The sequence below is a fragment of the Ranitomeya imitator genome, chromosome 6, assembly GCF_032444005.1.
Source record: "Ranitomeya imitator isolate aRanImi1 chromosome 6, aRanImi1.pri, whole genome shotgun sequence".
NCBI classification, from domain to species: Eukaryota; Metazoa; Chordata; class Amphibia; order Anura; family Dendrobatidae; genus Ranitomeya; species Ranitomeya imitator.
In genome coordinates, this window is record NC_091287.1 from 418,636,058 (window position 1) to 418,657,108 (window position 21,051).

At 43.6% G+C, this 21,051-nt stretch overlaps 1 protein-coding gene across 1 annotated transcript in view; it reads left to right on the forward strand.

Annotated features, from left to right (window-relative positions):
- Positions 1–21,051, forward strand: part of SPIDR (scaffold protein involved in DNA repair) — an 801,106-nt gene that overhangs the window by 238,463 nt on the left and 541,592 nt on the right. Inside the window, exons 7-8 of the mRNA XM_069731306.1 lie at positions 8,295–8,395; positions 17,269–17,479. Coding sequence (XP_069587407.1) covers positions 8,295–8,395; positions 17,269–17,479 — 312 coding nt within the window. The remainder of the gene's footprint in view (positions 1–8,294; positions 8,396–17,268; positions 17,480–21,051) is intronic.

Here is a 21,051-nt window from a genome sequence, read left to right on the forward strand (position 1 = left end):
CAACGCGGTGCTTAGCTCCCTCAAGCCAATGTCGACATTCCTCAAATGCCCACTTCATAGCCAACAACTCCCGATTGCCGACATCATAATTGCGTTCCGCAGGCGAAAACTTTCTGAAAAAAAAAGCACACGGTTTCATCAAAGAACCATCAGACTCCCTCTGAGACAAAACGGCCCCTGCCCCAATCTCAGAAGCGTCGACCTCAACCTGAAAAGGAAGAGAAACATCCGGTTGATGCAACACAGGGGCAGAAGTAAATCGGCGTTTAAGCTCCTGAAAGGCCTCAACAGCCGCAGAGGACCAATTCGTCACATCCGCGCCTTTCTTCGTCAAATCAGTAAGGGGCTTAACCACACTGGAAAAGTTGGCAATGAAACGGCGATAGAAATTAGCAAAGCCCAAAAATTTTTGAAGGCCCTTCACAGATGTGGGTTGAATCCAGTCATGAATAGCTTGGACCTTAACAGGATCCATTTCTATAGATGAGGGAGAAAAAATAAAACCCCAAAAAGAGACCTTCTGAACTCCGAATAGGCACTTAGACCCCTTCAGAAACAAAGCATTGTCACGAAGGATCTGGAACACCATCCTGACCTGCTTCACATGAGACTCCCAATCATCGGAAAAAATCAAAATATCATCCAAATATACGACCATGAATTTATCAAGATAATTGCGGAAAATATCATGCATGAAAGACGAACACAGATGGAGCAAGCATTAGAGAGCCCAAATGGCATCACAAGGTATTCAAAATGGCCTTCGGGCGTATTAAATGCAGTTTTCCATTCGTCACCCTGTTTAATACGAACAAGATTATATGCCCCTCGGAGGTCAATCTTAGTAAACCAACTAGCCCCCTTAATCTGAGCAAACAAATCAGTAAGCAAAGACAAGAGGTATTGGAATTTGACCGTGATCTTATTAAGACGATAATCAATACAGGGTCTCAAGGAGCCATCCTTCTTAGCAACTAAAAAGAAACCCGCTCCCAATGGTGACGAAGAGGGCCGAATATGCCCCTTCTCCAAAGACTCCTTAACATAACGCCACATGGCGGCATGCTCTGGTACAGACAGATTGAAAAGTCGGCCCTTAGGGAACTTGCAACCAGGAATCAAGTTAATAGCACAATTACAGTCCCGGTGCGGTGGAAGGGAACTGGACTTGGGATCATCAAATACATCCTGGAAATCCGACAAAAACTCAGGGACCTCAGAAGAGGGGGAAGAGGAAATTGACATCAAAGGAACGTCACTATGTACCCCTTGACAACCCCAACTAGTCACAGACATAGTTTTCCAATCCAGCACCGGATTATGTTCCTGTAACCATGGAAAACCCAGTACAACAACATCATGCAGGTTATGGAACACCAGAAAACGGCAATCTTCCTGATGTGCTGGAGCCATGTACATAGTCATCTGCGTCCAGTACTGAGGTTTATCCTTGGCCAAGGGTGTAGCATCAATACCCCTCAAAGGAATAGGGCTCTGCAAAGGCTGCAAGGAAAAACCACAGCGCCTGGAGAATTCTAAGTCCATTAAGTTCAGGGCAGCGCCTGAATCCACAAATGCCATGACAGAAAAGGACGACAATGAGCAGATCAGGGTCACAGATAAGAGAAATTTAGGCTGTATAGTACTAATGGTAACAGACCTAGCGACTCTCTTAGTACGCTTAGGGCAATCAGAGATAACATGAGCCGAATCACCACAGTAAAAACACAGCCTATTCTGACGTCTGAATTCCTGCCGTTCTGTTCTAGTCAAAATCCTATCACATTGCATAGGTTCAGGACTTTGCTCAGAGGACACTGCCATATGGTGCACAGCTTTGCGCTCGCGCAGACGCCGATCAATCTGAATGGCTAGAGACATAGATTTGCTCAAACCGGCAGGCGTAGGAAAGCCCACCATACATCTTTAAGGGCTTCAGAAAGACCTTTTCTGAAAATAGCAGCCAGAGCCTCCTCATTCCATTTAGTGAGCACAGACAATTTTCTAAATTTCTGTCAGTATAATTCTGCCGCTTCCTGACCTTGACACAAGGCCAACAGGGTTTTTTCTGCATGATCCACAGAATTAGGTTCGTCATCAATAATCCGAGCGCTTGAAAAAAGCGCTACATTCAATAATGCCGGATCCCCTGTTTCAAGAGGAAAAGCACAGTCTTGAGGGTCACCACGCAGCAAGGATATGATGATTTTTACTTCCTGAATGGGATCACCAGAAGAACGGGGTTTCAAAGCAAAAAACAATTTTGCAGTTATTTTTAAAGTTCAAAAACTTGGATCTGTCCCCCAAAAACAAATCAGGAGTAGGAATTCTAGGCTCTAAAGCCGGAGTCTGAACAACATAATCTTGGATATTCTGTACTCTTGCAGCAAGTTGATCCACACGAGAAAACAAACCCTGAACATCCATGCCAAAGCATATATCCTGAACCACCCAGATATCAAGAGGAAAAAAAAAAGAGACAAACTAGAGCACAGAAAAAAAAATGGTTCAGAACTTTCTTTTCCTTCTTTTGAGCTGCATTTAATTCATTTTTGGCCACTTGTACTGTTATGATGCGTTGGTCTAGGAGCAACATGGAACGAACTCTGAAGGAAGTGGTAACTGTACTGACCGCAGTCCCTAAGCTCAACACAACACTAGAAGCAGCCGTGGAATGCTCCTAACTCTCCCTATGCATCTCGTCACAGCCTAAGAGCTAACTACCCCTAAAGACAGAAGCAGGAAAACTATCTTGCCTCAGAGAAAATCCCCAAAGGATAGATTAGCCCCCCACAAATAATGACTGTGAGTGGAGAGGGAAAAGACATACACAGAATGAAACCAGGATGAGTACAGGAGGCCAGTCTAGCTTGATAGATAGGACAGGATGGAATACTGTGCGGTCAGTATAAAACACTACAAAAATCCACGCAGAGTTTACTAAAAATCTCCACACCTGACTAAAGGTGTGGAGGGTAAATCTGCTTCCCAGAGTTTCCAGCAAGACAGAATTAATTCATACTGATAAGCTGGACAAACATAGAAAGCACTGAACGGATAAGTCCACAATCTGTGAACAGAACAGAGCAAGTAAGAACTTAGCTTTGCTGAACTGGTCAGGAAAACAGGGAAATCCAAGGAGATGTGAATCCAACCAGAAACCATTTACAAGTGGCACTAGCTGAAGGAACAGCCAGACCTAAATAGCCGAGCAGAAGAGAAGATAAGTGGAGGCAGCTGATGACAGCTAACTCCAAGGAGCAGCGATACCACTTGAAACCACAAGAGGGAGTCCAAGAGCAGAACTCACAAAAGTGCCACTTACAACCACCGGAGGGAGCCCAAGAGCGGAATTCACAACATAGACAGAGGCCGCGACCAATGAATATCTGTGACAGACAGACGGAAGTGACCCTTAGACAATTATATAGTAGATAAATATATACTGCTCAAAAATAAAGGGAACACTTAAACAACAGAATATAACTCCAAGTAAATCAAACTTCTGTGAAATCAAACTGTCCACTTAGGTAGCAACACTGTTTGACAATCAATTTCACATGCTGTTGTGCAAATGGAATAGACAACAGATGGAAATTATTGGCAATTATCAAGACACACTCAATAAAGGAGTGGTTCTGCAGGTGGGGACCACAGACCACATCTTAGTACCAATGTTTTCTGGCTGATGTATGTTTTGGTCACTTTTGAATGTTGGTTGTGCTTTCACACTCGTGGTAGTATGAGACGGACTCTACAACCCACACAAGTGGCTCAGGTAGTGCAGCTCATCCAGGATGGCACATCAATGCGAGCTGTGGCAAGAAGGTTTGCTGTGTCTGTCAGCGTAGTGTTCAGAGGCTGGAGGCCCTACCAGGAGACAGGGCAGTACATCAGGAGACATGGAGGGGGCCGTAGGAGGGTAACAACCCAGCAGCAGGACTGCTACTCCAGCCTTTGTGCAAGGAGGACCAGTAGGAGCACTGCCAGAGCCCTGCAAAATTACTTCCAGCAGGCCAAAAATGTGCATGTGTCTGCACAAACGGTAGGAATCTGACTCCATGAAGATGGGCTGAGTGCCCGATGTCCACAAATTAGGGTTGTGCTCACAGCCCAACACTGTGCAGGACGCTTGGCATTTGCCACAGAACACCATATTTGGCAAATTCGCCACTGGCGCCCTGTGCTCTTCACAGATGAAAACAGGTTCACACTGAGCACATGTGATAGACGTGACAGAGTCTGGAGACGCCGTGGAGAGCGATCTGCCTGCAACATCCTTTAGCATGACCGATTTGGCAGTGAGTCAGTAATGGTGTGGGGTGACATTTCTTTGGAGGGCTGCACAGCCCTCCGTGTGCTCGCCAGAGGTAGCCTAACTGCCATTAGGTACCGAGATAAGATCCTCCGTCCCCTTGTGAGACCATATGCTGGTGCAGTTGGCCCTGGATTCCTGCTAATGCAGGACAATGCCAGACCTCATGTAGTTGGAGTGTGTCAGCAGTTCCTGCAAGATGAAGGCATGGAAGCTATGGACTGGCCCACCCGTTCCCCAGACCTGAATCCGATTGAACAAATCTGGGACATCATGTCTCGCACCATCCAACAACGTCACTTTTCACCACAGACTCTCCAGGAGTTGGCGGATGCTTTAGTCCAGCTCTGGGAGGAGATACCTCAGGAGATCATCTGCCACCTCATCAGCAGCATGCCCAGGCTTTGTAGGGAGGTCATACAGGCACGTGGAGGGCACACACACTACTGACCATCATTTTCTTGTCTTGAGGCATTTCCACTGAAGTTGGATCAGCCTGTAACTTCATTTTCCACTTTAATTTTGAGCATCATTCTAACTCCAGACCTCTGTGGGATATTAGTTGTGATTTACACTGATAATTTTATATAGGTTTCATTGTTCTCAACACATTCCACTATGTAGTGAATAAAGATTTACAGCTGGAATATTTCATTCAGTGATATTTAGGATGTGGGATTTTAGTGTTACCTTTACTTTTTTGAGCTATATATATATACAGTGGGGCAAAAAAGTATTTAGTCAGTCAGCAATAGTGCACGTTCCACCACTTAAAAAGATGAGAGGCGTCTGTAATTTACATCATAGGTAGACCTCAACTATGGGAGACAAACTGAGGGGAAAAAATCCAAAAAATCACATTGTCTTTTTTTTAATCATTTTTTTTGCATATTATGGTGGAAAATAAGTATTTGGTCGGAAACAAACAATCAAGATTTCTGGCTCTCACAGACCTGTAACTTCTTCTTTAAGAGTCTCCTCTTTCCTCCACTCATTACCTGTAGTAATGGCACCTGTTTAAACTTGTTATCAGTATAAAAAGACACCTGTGCACACCCTCAAACAGTCTGACTCCAAACTCCACTATGGTGAAGACCAAAGAGCTGTCAAAGGACACCAGAAACAAAATTGTAGCCCTGCACCAGGCTGGGAAGACTGAATCTGCAATAGCCAACCAGCTTGGAGTGAAGAAATCAACAGTGGGAGCAATAATTAGAAAATGGAAGACATACAAGACCACTGATAATCTCCCTCGATCTGGGGCTCCACGCAAAATCCCACCCCGTGGGGTCAGAATGATCACAAGAACGATGAGCAAAAATCCCAGAACCACGCGGGGGGACCTAGTGAATGAACTGCAGAGAGCTGGGGCCAATGTAACAAGGCCTACCATAAGTAACACACTACGCCACCATGGACTCAGATCCTGCAGTGCCAGACGTGTCCCACTGCTTAAGCCAGTACATGTCCGGGCCCGTCTGAAGTTTGCTAGAGAGCATTTGGATGATCCAGAGGAGTTTTGGGAGAATGTCCTATGGTCTGATGAAACCAAACTGGAACTGTTTGGTAGAAGCACAACTTGTCGTGTTTGGAGGAAAAAGAATACTGAGTTGCATCCATCAAACACCATACCTACTGTAAAGCATGGTGGTGGAAACATCATGCTTTGGTTCTGTTTCTCTGCAAAGGGGCCAGGACGACTGATCCGGGTACATGAAAGAATGAATGGGGCCATGTATCGTGAGATTTTGAGTGCAAACCTCCTTTCATCAGCAAGGGCATTGAAGATGAAACGTGGCTGGGTCTTTCAACATGACAATGATCCAAAGCACACCGCCAGGGCAACGAAGGAGTGGCTTCGTAAGAAGCATTTCAAGGTCCTGGAGTGGCCTAGCCAGTCTCCAGATCTCAACCCTATAGAAAACCTTTGGAGGGAGTTGAAAGTCCGTGTTGCCAAGCGAAAAGCCGAAAACATCACTGCTCTAGAGGAGATCTGCATGGAGGAATGGGCCAACATACCAACAACAGTGTGTGGCAACCTTGTGAAGACTTACAGAAAACATTTGACCTCTGTCATTGCCAACAAAGGATATATTACAAAGTATTGAGATGAAATTTTGTTTCTGACCAAATACTTATTTTCCACCATAATATGCAAATAAAATGTTAAAAAAACAGACAATGTGATTTTCTGGATTTTTTTTCCCTCAGTTTGTCTCCCATAGTTGAGGTCTACCTATGATGTAAATTACAGACGCCTCTCATCTTTTTAAGTGGTGGAACTTGCACTATTGCTGACTGACTAAATACTTTTTTGCCCCACTGTGTATATATATATAGATAGATTATATATATGTATATATATATACACACACATATATATATTTATATATATACCGTGTATGTATATATGTATATATATATATATATATATATATATATACACATATATATATATATATATATATATATATATATATATATATATATATATACACACATATATATATACAGTATATATGTGTGTGTGTATATATATATGTGTGTGTGTGTATATGTGTGTGTATATATATATATGTGTATATACATATGTGTGTGTATATGTATATGTATATATATATATATATATATATATATATATATATATATATATATATATATATATATATATATAATTTTTTTTTTTTTTTTTTTCATGTCTGGTATTGCTGTAATCGTGCTGAATTTGAAATTCATATTCTCCGGTCATTTGTACAATATAGTGAACAGTGTATATAAATATCCCAAAAATAATAGTGGAATTCCATTTTTTTTCCCACTTTTGCTCCACTTGGAGTTTTTTTTTTTCCTGTTTTCCATTACATCACATGAAAAAATTAATGCTGTCATTCTAGAGTACAACTCGTCCTGCTAGTGACAAGCACTAATATGTTAACAGAAAAATAAAAAAATGATGAGTCTCGTAAAGAGGAGAGTAAGGCTATGTGCACACGTTCAGGAATTCATGCAGAAAATTTCTGAGAATTCCGGACATTTTCTGCATGAAATCCGCAAGAAAACCGCATGCGATTTTTGCCGCGTTTTTGCCGCATTTTGCCGCGGTTTTTTCCGGACACTTCCCCATGCATTTTGGAGTGGGAAATCCGCAAAAAAAACGCAAAAAGATAGAGCATGTCCGGATTTTGTGCGGTATGCGTTTTTTATGCGGAAAAAAACGCATCATGTGCACAAAACATGCGGAATTCATTCTAAATGATGGGATGCTTATTGTATGCGTTTTTTTTGCGGTTTTATAGCGTTTTTATCGGGAAAAACCGCGAAAAAGCCGCAACGTGTGAACACAGCCTAAGAACGAAAATGGAGAATAGCCACGTTTGAATAGATGTTAATATTAAATTATTTTAAGTGCAAATATAGTGTACAAGGTAAATGTTCTCATTTAGCCTGCATTCACATGTTGTGGCCGCCAATGTAGCACCATTTTCCCACAGGTTTTAATTGCAGTAAAAGTGATGTGGGTTTACCCCCATAGCAACAAAAAACTACAATGTGGCTGCACATTGAAAACATTAGCTTTAGTGATCTAAATAATAATCAGGGAATTAAAACACCATAATATGTAACATATATCTGAAATATTTTCTACACTTTTATGTTTTTTTTTTTTTAATTTTCCTTTTAGTAAAGTTTAATGATCATTGTATTTTTTATTCTTTATACAATAAACAGAAAGTCATGATATTTAAAATTAAGACAATACCCTTTGGCATGTAAATTATATATTTCTTTGTAAAACTAATTGCACATTTTATTAGGTTTAATGGGCTTTTTAACTGTGCTTAAGTGTCGGAACAGTTCTGCAGAAAGCAATTCTTCTAATGTTCTGAGGAAAATAAACTGTAAATAGTCCCATTTGTATGCTTTTGGCATAAATTAACACAACTATTGGCCATGTGACACATTCTTGAATTCTCTGTAGGGGAGGCCTAGCTGAAAGACTGAATCGCCTGCATAACAGAGAGAGGTCTGCCATTACATTTTGGAGGCATCAACGAGGATCTGATTGCAAAATTCCTTTAGGTAAGGCTTAATGTGTTGTGTTATGCATCAAACAGTATACTTCTCATCTATCTTAAATGTATTGACAAAATAATATTCCTTCCTGCGGAGACAAAAAGTTTTGAAACTTAACACAAATTTTTTTTTTTTTTTTTAAACTTTGCAGCTTGATGGTTCTTAAGGCTGAATGCACACTATGCGGATTTAGTGCGGATCCACAGCGTTTTTTCCCACGCAAAAACGCTGCAGAACCACAAAGTGATTCACACTACAATGTAAATCAATAGAAAAAAAAATGCTGTGCTAATGGTGCGGAAAATTTCGTATGAAAACCGCTGCGGATCAAAGGAAGTAGCATGTCACTTCTTTTGTCAGATCTGCAGCGTTTATGAACCATTACATTATAGAAATCCGCAGTGGTAAAAAACGCATTAAATCCGCATCAAATCGCAACAAAAAAGCACAAAATCCGCATAAAAAGCGCTTCAAATCTGCACCTGTGTTTTCTGCCAGGAGATGCGGATTTTGTGATTCTGCACCCCAATCCGCAACGTGTGCACATAGCCTAAATCTTTCAATCAGATGTTTCTGTGGTTCCTGAAGTACAATTGTAGACATTCTCCAACAAAGTGTTAATCTGCACAGCGGGGAAGCCCACTCAGTGCACAGGTAACTGCATGAAATGATACTGCAAGCATGTATACAGCAGTAAGTTCTCCGTGAGCCGGGGTGCCACTCCAAAGAAAATAGCCACAATGGATACAAAAATTGAAAGGAACGGATGGCACTCACCGGTTAAAAAACGTCTTTATTCCAATACTTTAAAACATCAGCGTCTGGAGGATGGGAGCAGGAGTGGAATGGACGACAGCCGTTTCGCGCACTGCAGTGGCGCTTCTACTGGTCACACAGGTAAGTGAGACTGACATCACCTCTTAACAGAGGGAGGCAGCTAAACCCCACCCCCGGTGCTTGGACACATGTGCAGCAGCTATACATAACAATTAAAATGCATTTGGAAAACAAATGAAAACAATACAAAAACACAATAAAACCGGCTTATTACAGGAAAATGGACATATCCAATCTTTCATTCAAACCAGTGGATTCTTGCGCTTGAGTGCGCATAATCCATATGGCCTCTCTTTTTAGTAGAAGCTTGTGCATATCTCCTCCTTGCACTGGAAGAGACACCCTTTCAAGGCCAGCAAAAGAAAGAACCTCTGGGTTTCCTCCATGGAATTCCCTAACATGTTTGATCAAACGTGGAACCACCTTACCTGAACCGATCGATTTGTAATGCTCTCTCAACCTCACATAGAGGCACATTCTAGAACGTGATAAAGATATTGCGGAGGTGGCAGCAAGGGGTCCCATTATTTCTAATAGACGCAGTACCACTCTGGGTGACATAGTAGTGAAAAAAGGATGGTGAAGCAACAAGGTAATTGGTTGAGTAAAAGTGTTCCTCACGGTAATTTTAAGTGTGGACATTGTCCTTTTTGTAATGACCATGATGTAAGTCAAACACTTTGCATTGGAGGTGTATCTCATACTGCCAAAGATTTCATCACGTGCAAAACGACCCATGTGGTTTATGTCAGGGGTGTCAAACTGCATTCCTCGAGGGCTGCAAACAGGTCATGTTTTCAGGATTTCCTTGTACTGCACAGGTGATAATTTAATCACCTACACACATAATGATTGCAGCACCTTGTGCAATGCTAAGGAAATCTTGAAAACATGCATGGTTTGCGGCCCTCGAGGAATGCAGTTTGACACCCCTGGTTTATGTGGTTTTATGTCTTTGTAAGTCCTATATTGGCAAGACCATTCACCCCCTCTATGTGAGGTTGAGAGAGCATTACAACTCGATCGGTTCAGGCAAGGGGGTTCCACGTTTGATGAAACATGTTAGGGAATTCCATGGACTAAACCCAGAGGTTTTTTCTTTTGCTGGCCTTGAAAGGGTTTCTCTTCCAGTGCAAGGAGGAGATCTGCACAAGCTTCTACTAAAAAGAGAGGCCATATGGATTATGCGCACTCGAACGCAAGAATCAGCTGGTTTGTATGAAAGATTGGATATGTCCATTTTCCTGTAATAAGCCGGTTTTATTGTGTTTTTGTATTGTTTTCATTTGTTTTCCAAATGCATTTTAATTGTTATGTATAGCTGCTGCACATGTGTCCAAGCACCGGGGGTGGGGTTTAGCTGCCTCCCTCTGTTAAGAGGTGATGTCAGTCTCACTTACCTGTGTGACCAGTAGAAGCGCCACTGCAGTGCGCGAAACGGCTGTCGTCCATTCCACTCCTGCGCCCATCCTCCAGACGCTGATGTTTTAAAGTATTGGACTAAATAAGTTTTTTACCGGTGAGTGCCATCCGTTCCTTTCAATTTTTGTATACAATTGTAAACATTTCACAAGTGTTTACATTTTTATAGACAATTAGATCAAATTGATACAACGACTCAATAATTACAATGTTCACCTGTATTTTTCTAGACTTCTGCAATTCGCCCTGGCATACTGCATACCAGCTTCTGGGCCAAATCCTGACTGATGGGGACCTCAGAATGCATTATGAGTTCTTGAAGTTACCGTATATACTCGAGTATAAGCCGAGATTTTCAGCCCAAGTTTTTGGGCTGAAAGTGCCCCTCTCGGCTTATACTCGAGTCACGGTCGGCGGTGGGGTCGGCGGGTGAGGGGGAGAGGGCGCTGAGGTATACTTACCTGCTTCCAGCGATCCTGGCGCTCCCCCTGCCGTCCCACGGTCTTCGGTGCTGCAGTTCTTCCTCTATCAGCGGTCACGTGGGACCGCTCATTAGAGAAATGAATAGGCGGCTCCACCTCCCATAGGGGTGGAGCCGCCTATTCATTTCTCTAATCAGCGGTAACGGTGACCGCTGATAGAGGAAGAAGCTGCGGCACCGAAGACCAGCTGTCTGGAGAAGGAGCCGGACGCCAGGACCAGGTAAGTATCGCATAGTCACCTGTCCACGTTCCAGCCGCCGGGCGCCGCTCCATCTTCCCGGCGTCGCTCCATCTTCCCGACGTCTCTGCGCTCTGACTGTTCAGGTCAGAGGGCGCGATGACGCATATAGTGTGCGCGGCGCCCTCTGCCTGGATCAGTCAGAGCGGAGACGCCGGGACCGGACGCCGGAACGAGACGCCGGGAGCTGCAAGCAAGAGAGTTGAGTATGTGTTTTTTTTTTTTTTTTTTTTTACTGCGGCAGCAGCAGCGACAATGGCAGAACTTTCTATGGGGCAATATGAACGGTGCAAGAGCACTATATGGGGCAGAGCTTTCTATGGGGCAATATGAACGGTGCAAGAGCACTATATGGGGCAGAGCTTTCTATGGGGCAATATGAACGGTGCAAGAGCACTATATGGGGCAGAGCTTTCTATGGGGCAATATGAACGGTGCAAGAGCACTATATGGGGCAGAGCTTTCTATGGGGCAATATGAACGGTGCAAGAGCACTATATGGGGCAGAGCTTTCTATGGGGCAATATGAACGGTGCAAGAGCACTATATGGGGCAGAGCGCAGCACGGTGGCTCAGTGGTTAGCACTGCAGCCTTGCAGCGCTGGGGTCCTGGGTTCTAATCCCACCCAGGACAACATCTGGAAAGAGTTTGTATGTTCTCTCCGTGTTTGCGTGGGTTTCCTCCGGGCACTCCGGTTTCCTCCCACATTCTAAAGACATACTGATAGGAATTCTAGATTGTGAGCCCAACGGGGACAGTGATGATAATGTGTGCAAACTGTAAAGCGCTGCGGAATATGTTGGCGCTATATAAAAATAAAGATTATTATGGGGCAATATGAACGGTGCAAGAGCACTGTATGGGGCAGAGCTTTCTATGGAGCAATATGAACGGTGCAAGAGCACTATATGGGGCAGAGCTATAGGGCAATAATGAACGGTGCAAGAGCACTATATGGGGCAGAGCTATAGGGCAATAATGAACGGTGCAGAGCACTATATGGGGCACAGCTATAGGGCAATAATGAACGGCGCAGAGCACTATATGGGGCAGAGCTATAGGGCAATAATGACCGGCGCAGAGCACTATATGGCACAGCTATGGGGAAATAATGATCTATTTTTATTATTGAAATTCACCGGTAGCTGCTGCATTTCCACCCTAGGCTTATACTCGAGTCAATAAGTTTTCCCAGTTTTTTGTGGCAAAATTAGGGGGGTCGGCTTATACTCGGGTCGGCTTATACTCGAGTATATACGGTAATTACATTTGCTGTGTTTTTGTTTGTCCAACAGTTTTTTGAGGATTGACCACAGTTTCTCAATTTAATTGATATCTGGGGCTTTACCTGGCTCCAATCTGTTTTGTTCACCAAGCCACTTAGTTGTCACTTTTTTCTTGTGACATGGTTCTTCATTATGCTTAAAAATTTATTGTTCATCACCAAATTGCTCCTGGATTGTTAGAGAAATGTTGCTTTTGCAACTTGTTTAGATACTATTCTTTGTTCACGGTTCTTAGAAAAAAAATGTGTTAGCCCACTTCCAGGATGAAAAGCTACGCTACGCTTTAATTTTCTCAGGATCTTTTGCTGTTGGCATTACATAAAATTCATGGTAGCACTCGCCTTTTCTTCTCCAGGTATTCATTCTTCCAGATGTCCCAAACAGTCTGATGACAGATTCACCTTGTACTTATTTATTAATTTTACTCACTTATATAGCGCCATTAATTCTACAGTTTTTTACAGATATTATTTGCACTATCCCTATTGGGACTCACAATTTAGATTCCTTATCAGTAGGTCTTTGGAGCATCGGAGGAAACCCACACAAACACAGGGAGAACATACAAACTCCTTTTAGATGTTGTCCTTGGTGGGATTTGAACCCAGGACGCCAGCGCTGAAATGCTACGTTGCTAACCACTGAGCCACCGGTGCTGCTCATGTACCTTATTTTTCGGACTATAAGACACACTTTTTTCCTCCCAAACTGTGGAGGAAAATAGGGGATACGTCTTCTAGTCCGGATGTATGGGCTTTGGTGGGGAGGTGAGGGAGCGGTTTCGGCGGAGCATCGGGTCACAGGAGGCTAGAGCCGGCAGCTCCGGCTAGCTCCTGTGCTTGCTGCTAAAGAGAAATGAATATGCACTGCTTTTTACACCCATGGGCATGGAGGGTAATGCATATTCATTTTTCTGGCATCCTGGTATGAATGGCCCCATCCTGTTCCTGGTATGATTGTTCCCATCCTTTTTCTTTTATAATTGGCCCCATCCTGTTCCTGGTATGCATGGACCCATCAGCAAAGATTAAAAAAAACATTACATTCACCTACCAGGCGCTCCCTTGCAGCGTCCTGCTCCGATGCCAGCATCTGCTTAATGCTTGTAAGCAGCACATGGCAGGGACGTCATGAGCTGCTCACAAGCAGAGCACAGCTGCCAGAGTACTCACCGAGACCGTTAGTCGCAGAGAGCGGTGGGTATCCTGTTATGATAAGGTAATTCAGTACCACAATGGACATAGAGGTCAGAGCACATACAGTGACCTGACAATAACCCAAAAACATAGAACGAGCTCTGAGACGTGGGAACTCTGCTGACCGCAATCCCTAATCCTCTCCAACCACACTAGAGGCAGCCGTGGATTGCGCCTAACGCTCCCTATGCAACTCGGCACAGCCTGAGAAACTAGCTAGCCTGAAGATAGAAAATAAGCCTACCTTGCCTCAGAGAAATACCCCAAAGGAAAAGGCAGCCCCCACATATGACTGTGAGTTAAGATGAAAAGACAAACATAGAGATGAAATAGATTTAGCAAAGTGAGGCCCGACTTTCTGAACAGAGCGAGGATAGGAAAGGTAACTTTGCGGTCAACACAAAACCCTACAAAAAACCACGCAAAGGGGCAAAAAGACCCTCCGTACCGAACTAACGGCACGGAGGTACACCCTCTGCGTCCCAGAGCTTCCAGCAAGCAAGAAAAAACAAATAGACAAGCTGGACAGAAAAAAACAGCAAACAAAATAGCAAAGCAGAACTTAGCTATGCAGAGCAGCAGGCCACAGGAACGATCCAGGAGGAAACAGGTCCAATACTAGAACATTGACTGGAGGCCAGGATCAAAGCACTAGGTGGAGTTAAATAGAGCAGCACCTAACGACTTCACCACACACCTGAGGAAGGAAACTCAGAAGCCGCAGTACCACTCTCCTCCACCAACGGAAGCTCACAGAGAGAATCAGCCGAAGTACCACTTGTGACCACAGGAGGGAGCTCTGCCACAGAATTCACAACAGTATCCATTCCTCTTCAGTAGCGGCTTTCTGCTGCTGCCGGCGGTAACATGTGCCGATACTTAAGAGAAATGTAAATTAATCGATGACATTTTATTTATTTTACTCACTTATAAAGTGCCATTAATTTTTCAGCACGTTACAGACATTATCAGCACCTTCCCCATTGGGGCTCACAATCTAGATTCCCTGTCAGTATGTCTTAGGAATGTGGGAAGAACCCGGAGGAAACCCACACAAACACAGGGAGAACAAATGCCCTGCAAATGTTGTCCTTGTTGGGATTTGAACCCTGGACCCCAGTGCTGCAAGGCCACTGAGCCACATGCTGCTCATATTTTATTTAGATGGTTTTAGACTCTTTTAGAGAGTAATATTTGCCAGAAACACCAACTTATGTGTCTTGTATTATGTATTCATTTTTTTACATTAGGAGATAAAAGTACAAATGTGTAATATGAGGTATTATTAAATGGCTTTTTCTTAAAGAGGACCTGTAACCAGTTGAAAAGTGGAACGTTTTTGTTATTATTTCTTTCCTGCTGCTCCCTAGAGTTTGACTTTTTTTTTTTATCTGTGATGTTTTCCAATATGGGGCTTTTCATTTGGAGCTCATTTTTATGGACTTTACAAAGGGGTGTTGCTCTCAGGATTCCCTATAGGTGTTTATAGGCTTCCGTGCAATATTACTTTTGTGAGTATTGTCTTCTTGGTAAAGAATTTAAAAATTACTGTATTTTTCCGACCATAAGAGGCACTTTTTTCCCTCCAAATTTGGGAGGAAAGTGTGGATGCGTCTTATGGTCAGAATGTAGCATGTGGGGAGGGGGGGCAGCGGCTAGTGGGATTGCACTGTGATCCCACTTGCAGGAGGCAGAAAAATGTCCCCGCTGCCCGGAATCCAGCACTGTGGAAACTACATGGTCCTGATGATTAAAGTGCAGTGAATATTCATTAGCCGCTTCCCTGCCCACCTGCCAGCTGAGTGGGGAGCAGCACATGAATACTCCTTCACTGAAACAGGGACACACATGGTTTCCCCAGCGCTGGATTCATGCAGCAGCTGGGGAGCTCTGTGTGTCCGGAGGAGGAGGGGGCAGCAGCAGCAGGGGGCCAGGGGAGACAAGATCGCTGCATACCTGCCTAGGCTGTGCTGGATGCTGAGGCATAAGGACCTGTGTAATGTCATGAAGAGGGCGGGCTGGAGCATCACATGACAGCACAGAGCCCTCCCTCTTCTGACATCATCACAGGTCCTTCAGACACCGCACTAGAATCTGCTGGCTTCCCCTTATGACCTGTGCTGTGGAGAGGCAACAAGAGGGAGGGCTCTGTGTGTGTAGTCGTGGGATGCTTTTACCTCACCACAGTGTGGCTGGCTGCCACAATTAAAAGGTTAGTCTTTACAATACACAATAAAGCACTGTGCCACTCCTGTGGTGAACTATAACTCCCAGCATGCCATAGGATCTGCAGGACATGCTGGGAGTTATAGTTCTCCCAATGGGATCTTAAAGCAGCACCCCAGTGTTATTTTTCAGTTCTGGAGTGGTGCTTTAAATATAAGCCCTGTGCCCCCATTCTTATACTCACCCTCCAGCGTCTTCATATAGTACTTTACAGACACCACACTGGTCCCGCAGCACCATCTTCTACCCGTAGCTTCCAACATAATAACATACTATTATATATAATAACACCACATATAATTGTATGTTATTAAATTTTACCACATTTTTTTTTTTGCTTCAAATATTTTTTTCCCTATTTTCCACCTCTAAAACCTGGGTGCGTCTTATAGTCCACTGCGTCTTATAGTCCAAAAAATATGGTAGTACTAAATAAAAAGACCTCTATCTCTTGATCCATATGACAGATTTAAAAAAAAAAAAAATAAGACGCACACTTAGGGGGCAGCAAGAGGAAAAGCAAGAGCAAAAACTGGCCACTTCAGACCTGCTGACAAGTGTGCATTAAATAAATGAGTCACCAGTACAGATCCATTGTTCACAAAGCATTTTAGATACCATATGAGGGACAATTCTCATATGGTGCTAAATACACAGTCCAAAGGTCATTTCCATTCACAGACTCTACGACAGCAGCTTTTTACCTTACACAGTTTCACAGCAGTCTTTCCTCATCATCTGTCTGGGGTCAAACTGAGCAGTTTGTCCTCAGTTTTCTAAATCACAATATATTTCTTACAATTCCTTTTTCCGCTTTGCAGTACTTCTACAGTCCTTTTCTGCCAGGCTGTGCAGGCAAAAACAGATATAAGGCAGCAATGCTGAATCAGCAATTTTGTGATGTGGTATCAGCAACAGTGGGGGTTTCAAAGGAGACACCCCCCTACCGTCATAAAGTAATGGGGGGGTTTTGGCGATACATTCATGAACTAGAAATACACCTTTCATTTACAGTTAAAATTGTGAGCAGAAGTCTGCTACCATGTTGTTGTTAATTCCATTAATTGGTATTTTAGTTATTTCTATTTCAATCCTTTGCTCGTATTCTAGAGATAACAACCACTTAATGCACCACCTGCTTCTTATTATTACATACAAGCTGTTTAATGGACCTTTATTTTACTTTTTCAGGTGATAAATCAGGGACACTTATTTTAAAAATATCAGAAGTTCATGAGGAGTGCTCCATGCAGGTGGCACTTTGTGAGCAGATGACAGACGTTGAGAATGATGATGCTAACTACTGTAAAGATACAAGAAAGCTGCAAGCTCTGTTCACTAAGCAAACTGCTGCACAGCTCAATCTGGGACCTAACAACATCATACATATCTATCCTCCCTGGTAAGTTTAGCCTATGCATTTAATTTCTGACCCTGATTGAAGCTAACTGCTTCATAAGTGCCCATGAAGCAGTTAGCTCAGGTCGGGAGACTTGGCAGTCGGGCCGGGTCTCTGATGCAAGAACAGTCCATTTTTCATAGATGCATTACAATGGGCTAACTTTAATGTTACTCATTTAAATTCCTGATTTTGTTTCTATGCTTAAAGGGACTTTCCCATGAACAAAATGAATTTGAATTCATATATCTTGGAATAAAAATAAGTTCCACAATTGGATGTGTTCCTGTGCTGAGATCTATATATATAAAGCTGAGTGTATGTATGTGTATATATCAAGCCACGCCTACTCCACATAGCCACATTCACTCCACACGTTAAGCCCCGTCCACACGGCCCATTTTGTTAGCGCACACATGCGGAGACACATTCTCATCGAAAGGCACCCTGCAAAACTCACCGACTGGGCCGCCACCTCCAGAGTATCAGTGCGTGGCAGGGACAGGCCACATCTAGCTCCGTCGTGTCTAGAATGGAGTTGCTCCTATGAGGCATGACGTCAAGGGAAAGGGAAGATCCTCATGGATTACACCGCTGTGCTCATAACAGAAAGTTGCTGTGCACATGTGAGTGGAAGAGAGGAGTGAGGGGAAATTAGTGGAGTGAGGGGAAAATGACAAGTGAGGTCAAAGTGAGAGGTGTGAGGGGGAAAATGAGAGGGTTGATGGGAAAATGAGAGAAGTGAAATGCTGCTGCAGTATGAGTTGAAAATACACTGCTCAAAAAAATAAAGGGAACACTTAACCCCTTTCTGCCATCTGACGTACTATCCTGTCGAGGTGTCCTGGGACTTAACTCCCAGGGACGGGATAGTACGTCATGTGCGATCAGCCGCTCTCACGGGGGGAGCGCAGCCGGGTGTCAGCTGATTAGTACAGCTGACATCCGGCACTATATGCCAGGAGTGGTCACGGACCGCTCCCTTCACATTATCCCCCGAAGCACTGCGATCAAACATCGCAGCGTTCCGGCGGCATAGAGAAGAATTGCACAGGGAGGGGGCTCCCTGCGTGCTTCCCTGAGACCCTCAGAACAACGCGCGATCCAAGCGTCTCCTCTGTCCTCCCTGCAGACCCCGGATCCAAGATGGCCGCAGGGGTCCTTGCGGGTCCTGCAGGGAGGTGGCTTGCAAGCGCCTTCTGAGAGCAGGCGCCGGCAAGCCTCCTGCAGTGCCTGTCAGATCGCTGATCTGACACAGTGCATTGCAAAGTGTCAGATCAGCGATATAATGATATCCCACCCTGGGACAAAGTAAAAAAAATATTAACATTTGTAAAAAAAAAAAAAAAAAAAATCCTAAATAAAGAAAAAAAAATATTCCAATAAATACATTTCTCTATGTAAATTAAAAAAGAAAATAATAAAAGTACACATATTTAGTATCGCCGCGTCCGTAACGACCCAACCTATAAAACTGTCCCACTAGTTAACCCCTTCAGAGAACACTGTAAAAAACAAAAGAGGCAAAAAACAATGCTTTATCATACCGCCGAACAAAAAGTGGAATAACACGATCAAAAAGACGGATATAAATAAACATGGTACCGCTGAAAATGTCATCTTGTCCCGCAAAAAAACGAGCTGCCATACAGCATCATCAGTGAAAATAAAAAGGTATTGCCCTCAGAATAAAGCGATGCAAAAATAATTATTTTTTCTATAAAATAGTTTTTATTGTATAAAAGCTCCAAAACATAAAAAAGATATAAATTAGGTATCGCTGTAATTGTACTGAACCGAAGAATAAAACTGCTTTAGCAATTTTACCAAAAACAGAACGGTATAAACGCCCTCCCCAAAAGAAATTCACGAATTGCTGGTTTTTGTTCATTCTGCCTAACAAAAATCGTAATAAAAAGCGATCAAAAAATGTCATGTGCCCAAAAATGGTACCAATAAAAACGTCAACTCGTTCCGCAAAAACCAAGAGCTCACATGACTGTGGACCAAAATATGTAAAAATTACAGCTCTCAAAATGTGGTAATGCAAACACTATTTTTTGCAGTAAAAAGCATCTTTTAGTCTGTGACAGCTGCCAAACATTAAAACCCGCTATAAATAGTAAATCAAACCCCCCCTTATCACTACCTTAGTTAGGGAAAAATAATAATAATAATAATAATAATAAAAGGTATTTATTTATTTTTTCCCACTAGGGATAGGGCTAAAGTTAGTGTTAGGGCTACAGATAGGATTAAGGCTAAAGTTAGGGTTAGGGTTGGGGCTAGGGTTTGGATTACATTTTCGGTTGGGATTAGGGTTAGGGGTGTGGTTAAGGATGTGTTGGAGTTAGGGGTGTGGTTAGGGTTGGGATTAGGGTTAGGGGTATGTTGGGGTTAGGGTTGGAGTTAGAATTGGGGGGTTCCACTGTTTAGACACATCAGGGGCTCTCCAAATGCGACATGGCGTCCTATCTCAATTCCAGCCAATTCTGCGTTGAAAAATTAAAACAGTGCTCCTTCCGTTCTGAGCTCTCCCGGACACCCAAACAGTGGTTTACCCCAACATATGGGGTATCAGCGTACTCGGGACAAATTGGACAACCACCTTTGGGTTCTAATTTCTCTTGCTACCCTTGGGAAAATAAAAATTTGGGGGCTAAAAAAATCATTTTTGTGGGAAAATTTTTTTTTTATTTTCACGGCTCTGCGTTATAAACTGTAGTCAAAGTTCTCACAACACATCTAGTTAAGTTCCTTAGGGGGTCTAGTTTCCAATATGGGGTAACTTGTGGGGGGTTTCTACTGTTTAGGTACATCAGGGGCTTTGCAAACGCAACGTGACGCCCGCACACAATTCCATCTAAGTCTGCATTCCAAACGGCGCTCCTTCCCTTCTGAGCGCTGCCATGCGCCCAAACGGTGGTTCCCCCCACATATGGGATATCAACATACTCAGGACAAAATGGACAACAACTTTTGGAAATTATTGGCAATTATCAAGGCACACTCAATAAAGGAGTAGTTCTGCAGGTGGGGACCACAGACAACATCTCAGTACCAATGCTTTCTGGCTGATGTTTTGGTCACTTTTGAATGTTGGTTGTGCTTTCACACTCGTGGTAGCATGAGACGAACTCTACAATCCACACAAGTGGCTCAGGTAGTGCAGCTCATCCAGGATGGCACATCAATGCGAGCTGTGGCAAGAAGGTTTGCTGTGTCTGTCAGCGTAGTGTCCAGAGGCAAAATCAGGAGACGTGGAGGGGGCCGTAGGAGGGCAACAACCCAACAGCAGGACCGCTACTTCAGCCTTTGTGCAAGGAGGAACAGGAGAAGCACTGTCAGAGCCCTGCAAAATGACCTCCAGCAGGCCACAAATGTGCATGTGTCTGCAGAAACGGTTAGAAACCGACTCCATAAGGATGTTCTGAGTGCCCGACGTTAACCGACTCCATGAGAATGGTCTGAGTGCCCGACATCCACAGGTGGGGGTTGTGCTCACAGCCCAACACCGTGCAGGACACTTGCCATTTGCCAAAGAACACCAGGATTGTCAAATTTGCCACCGGCGC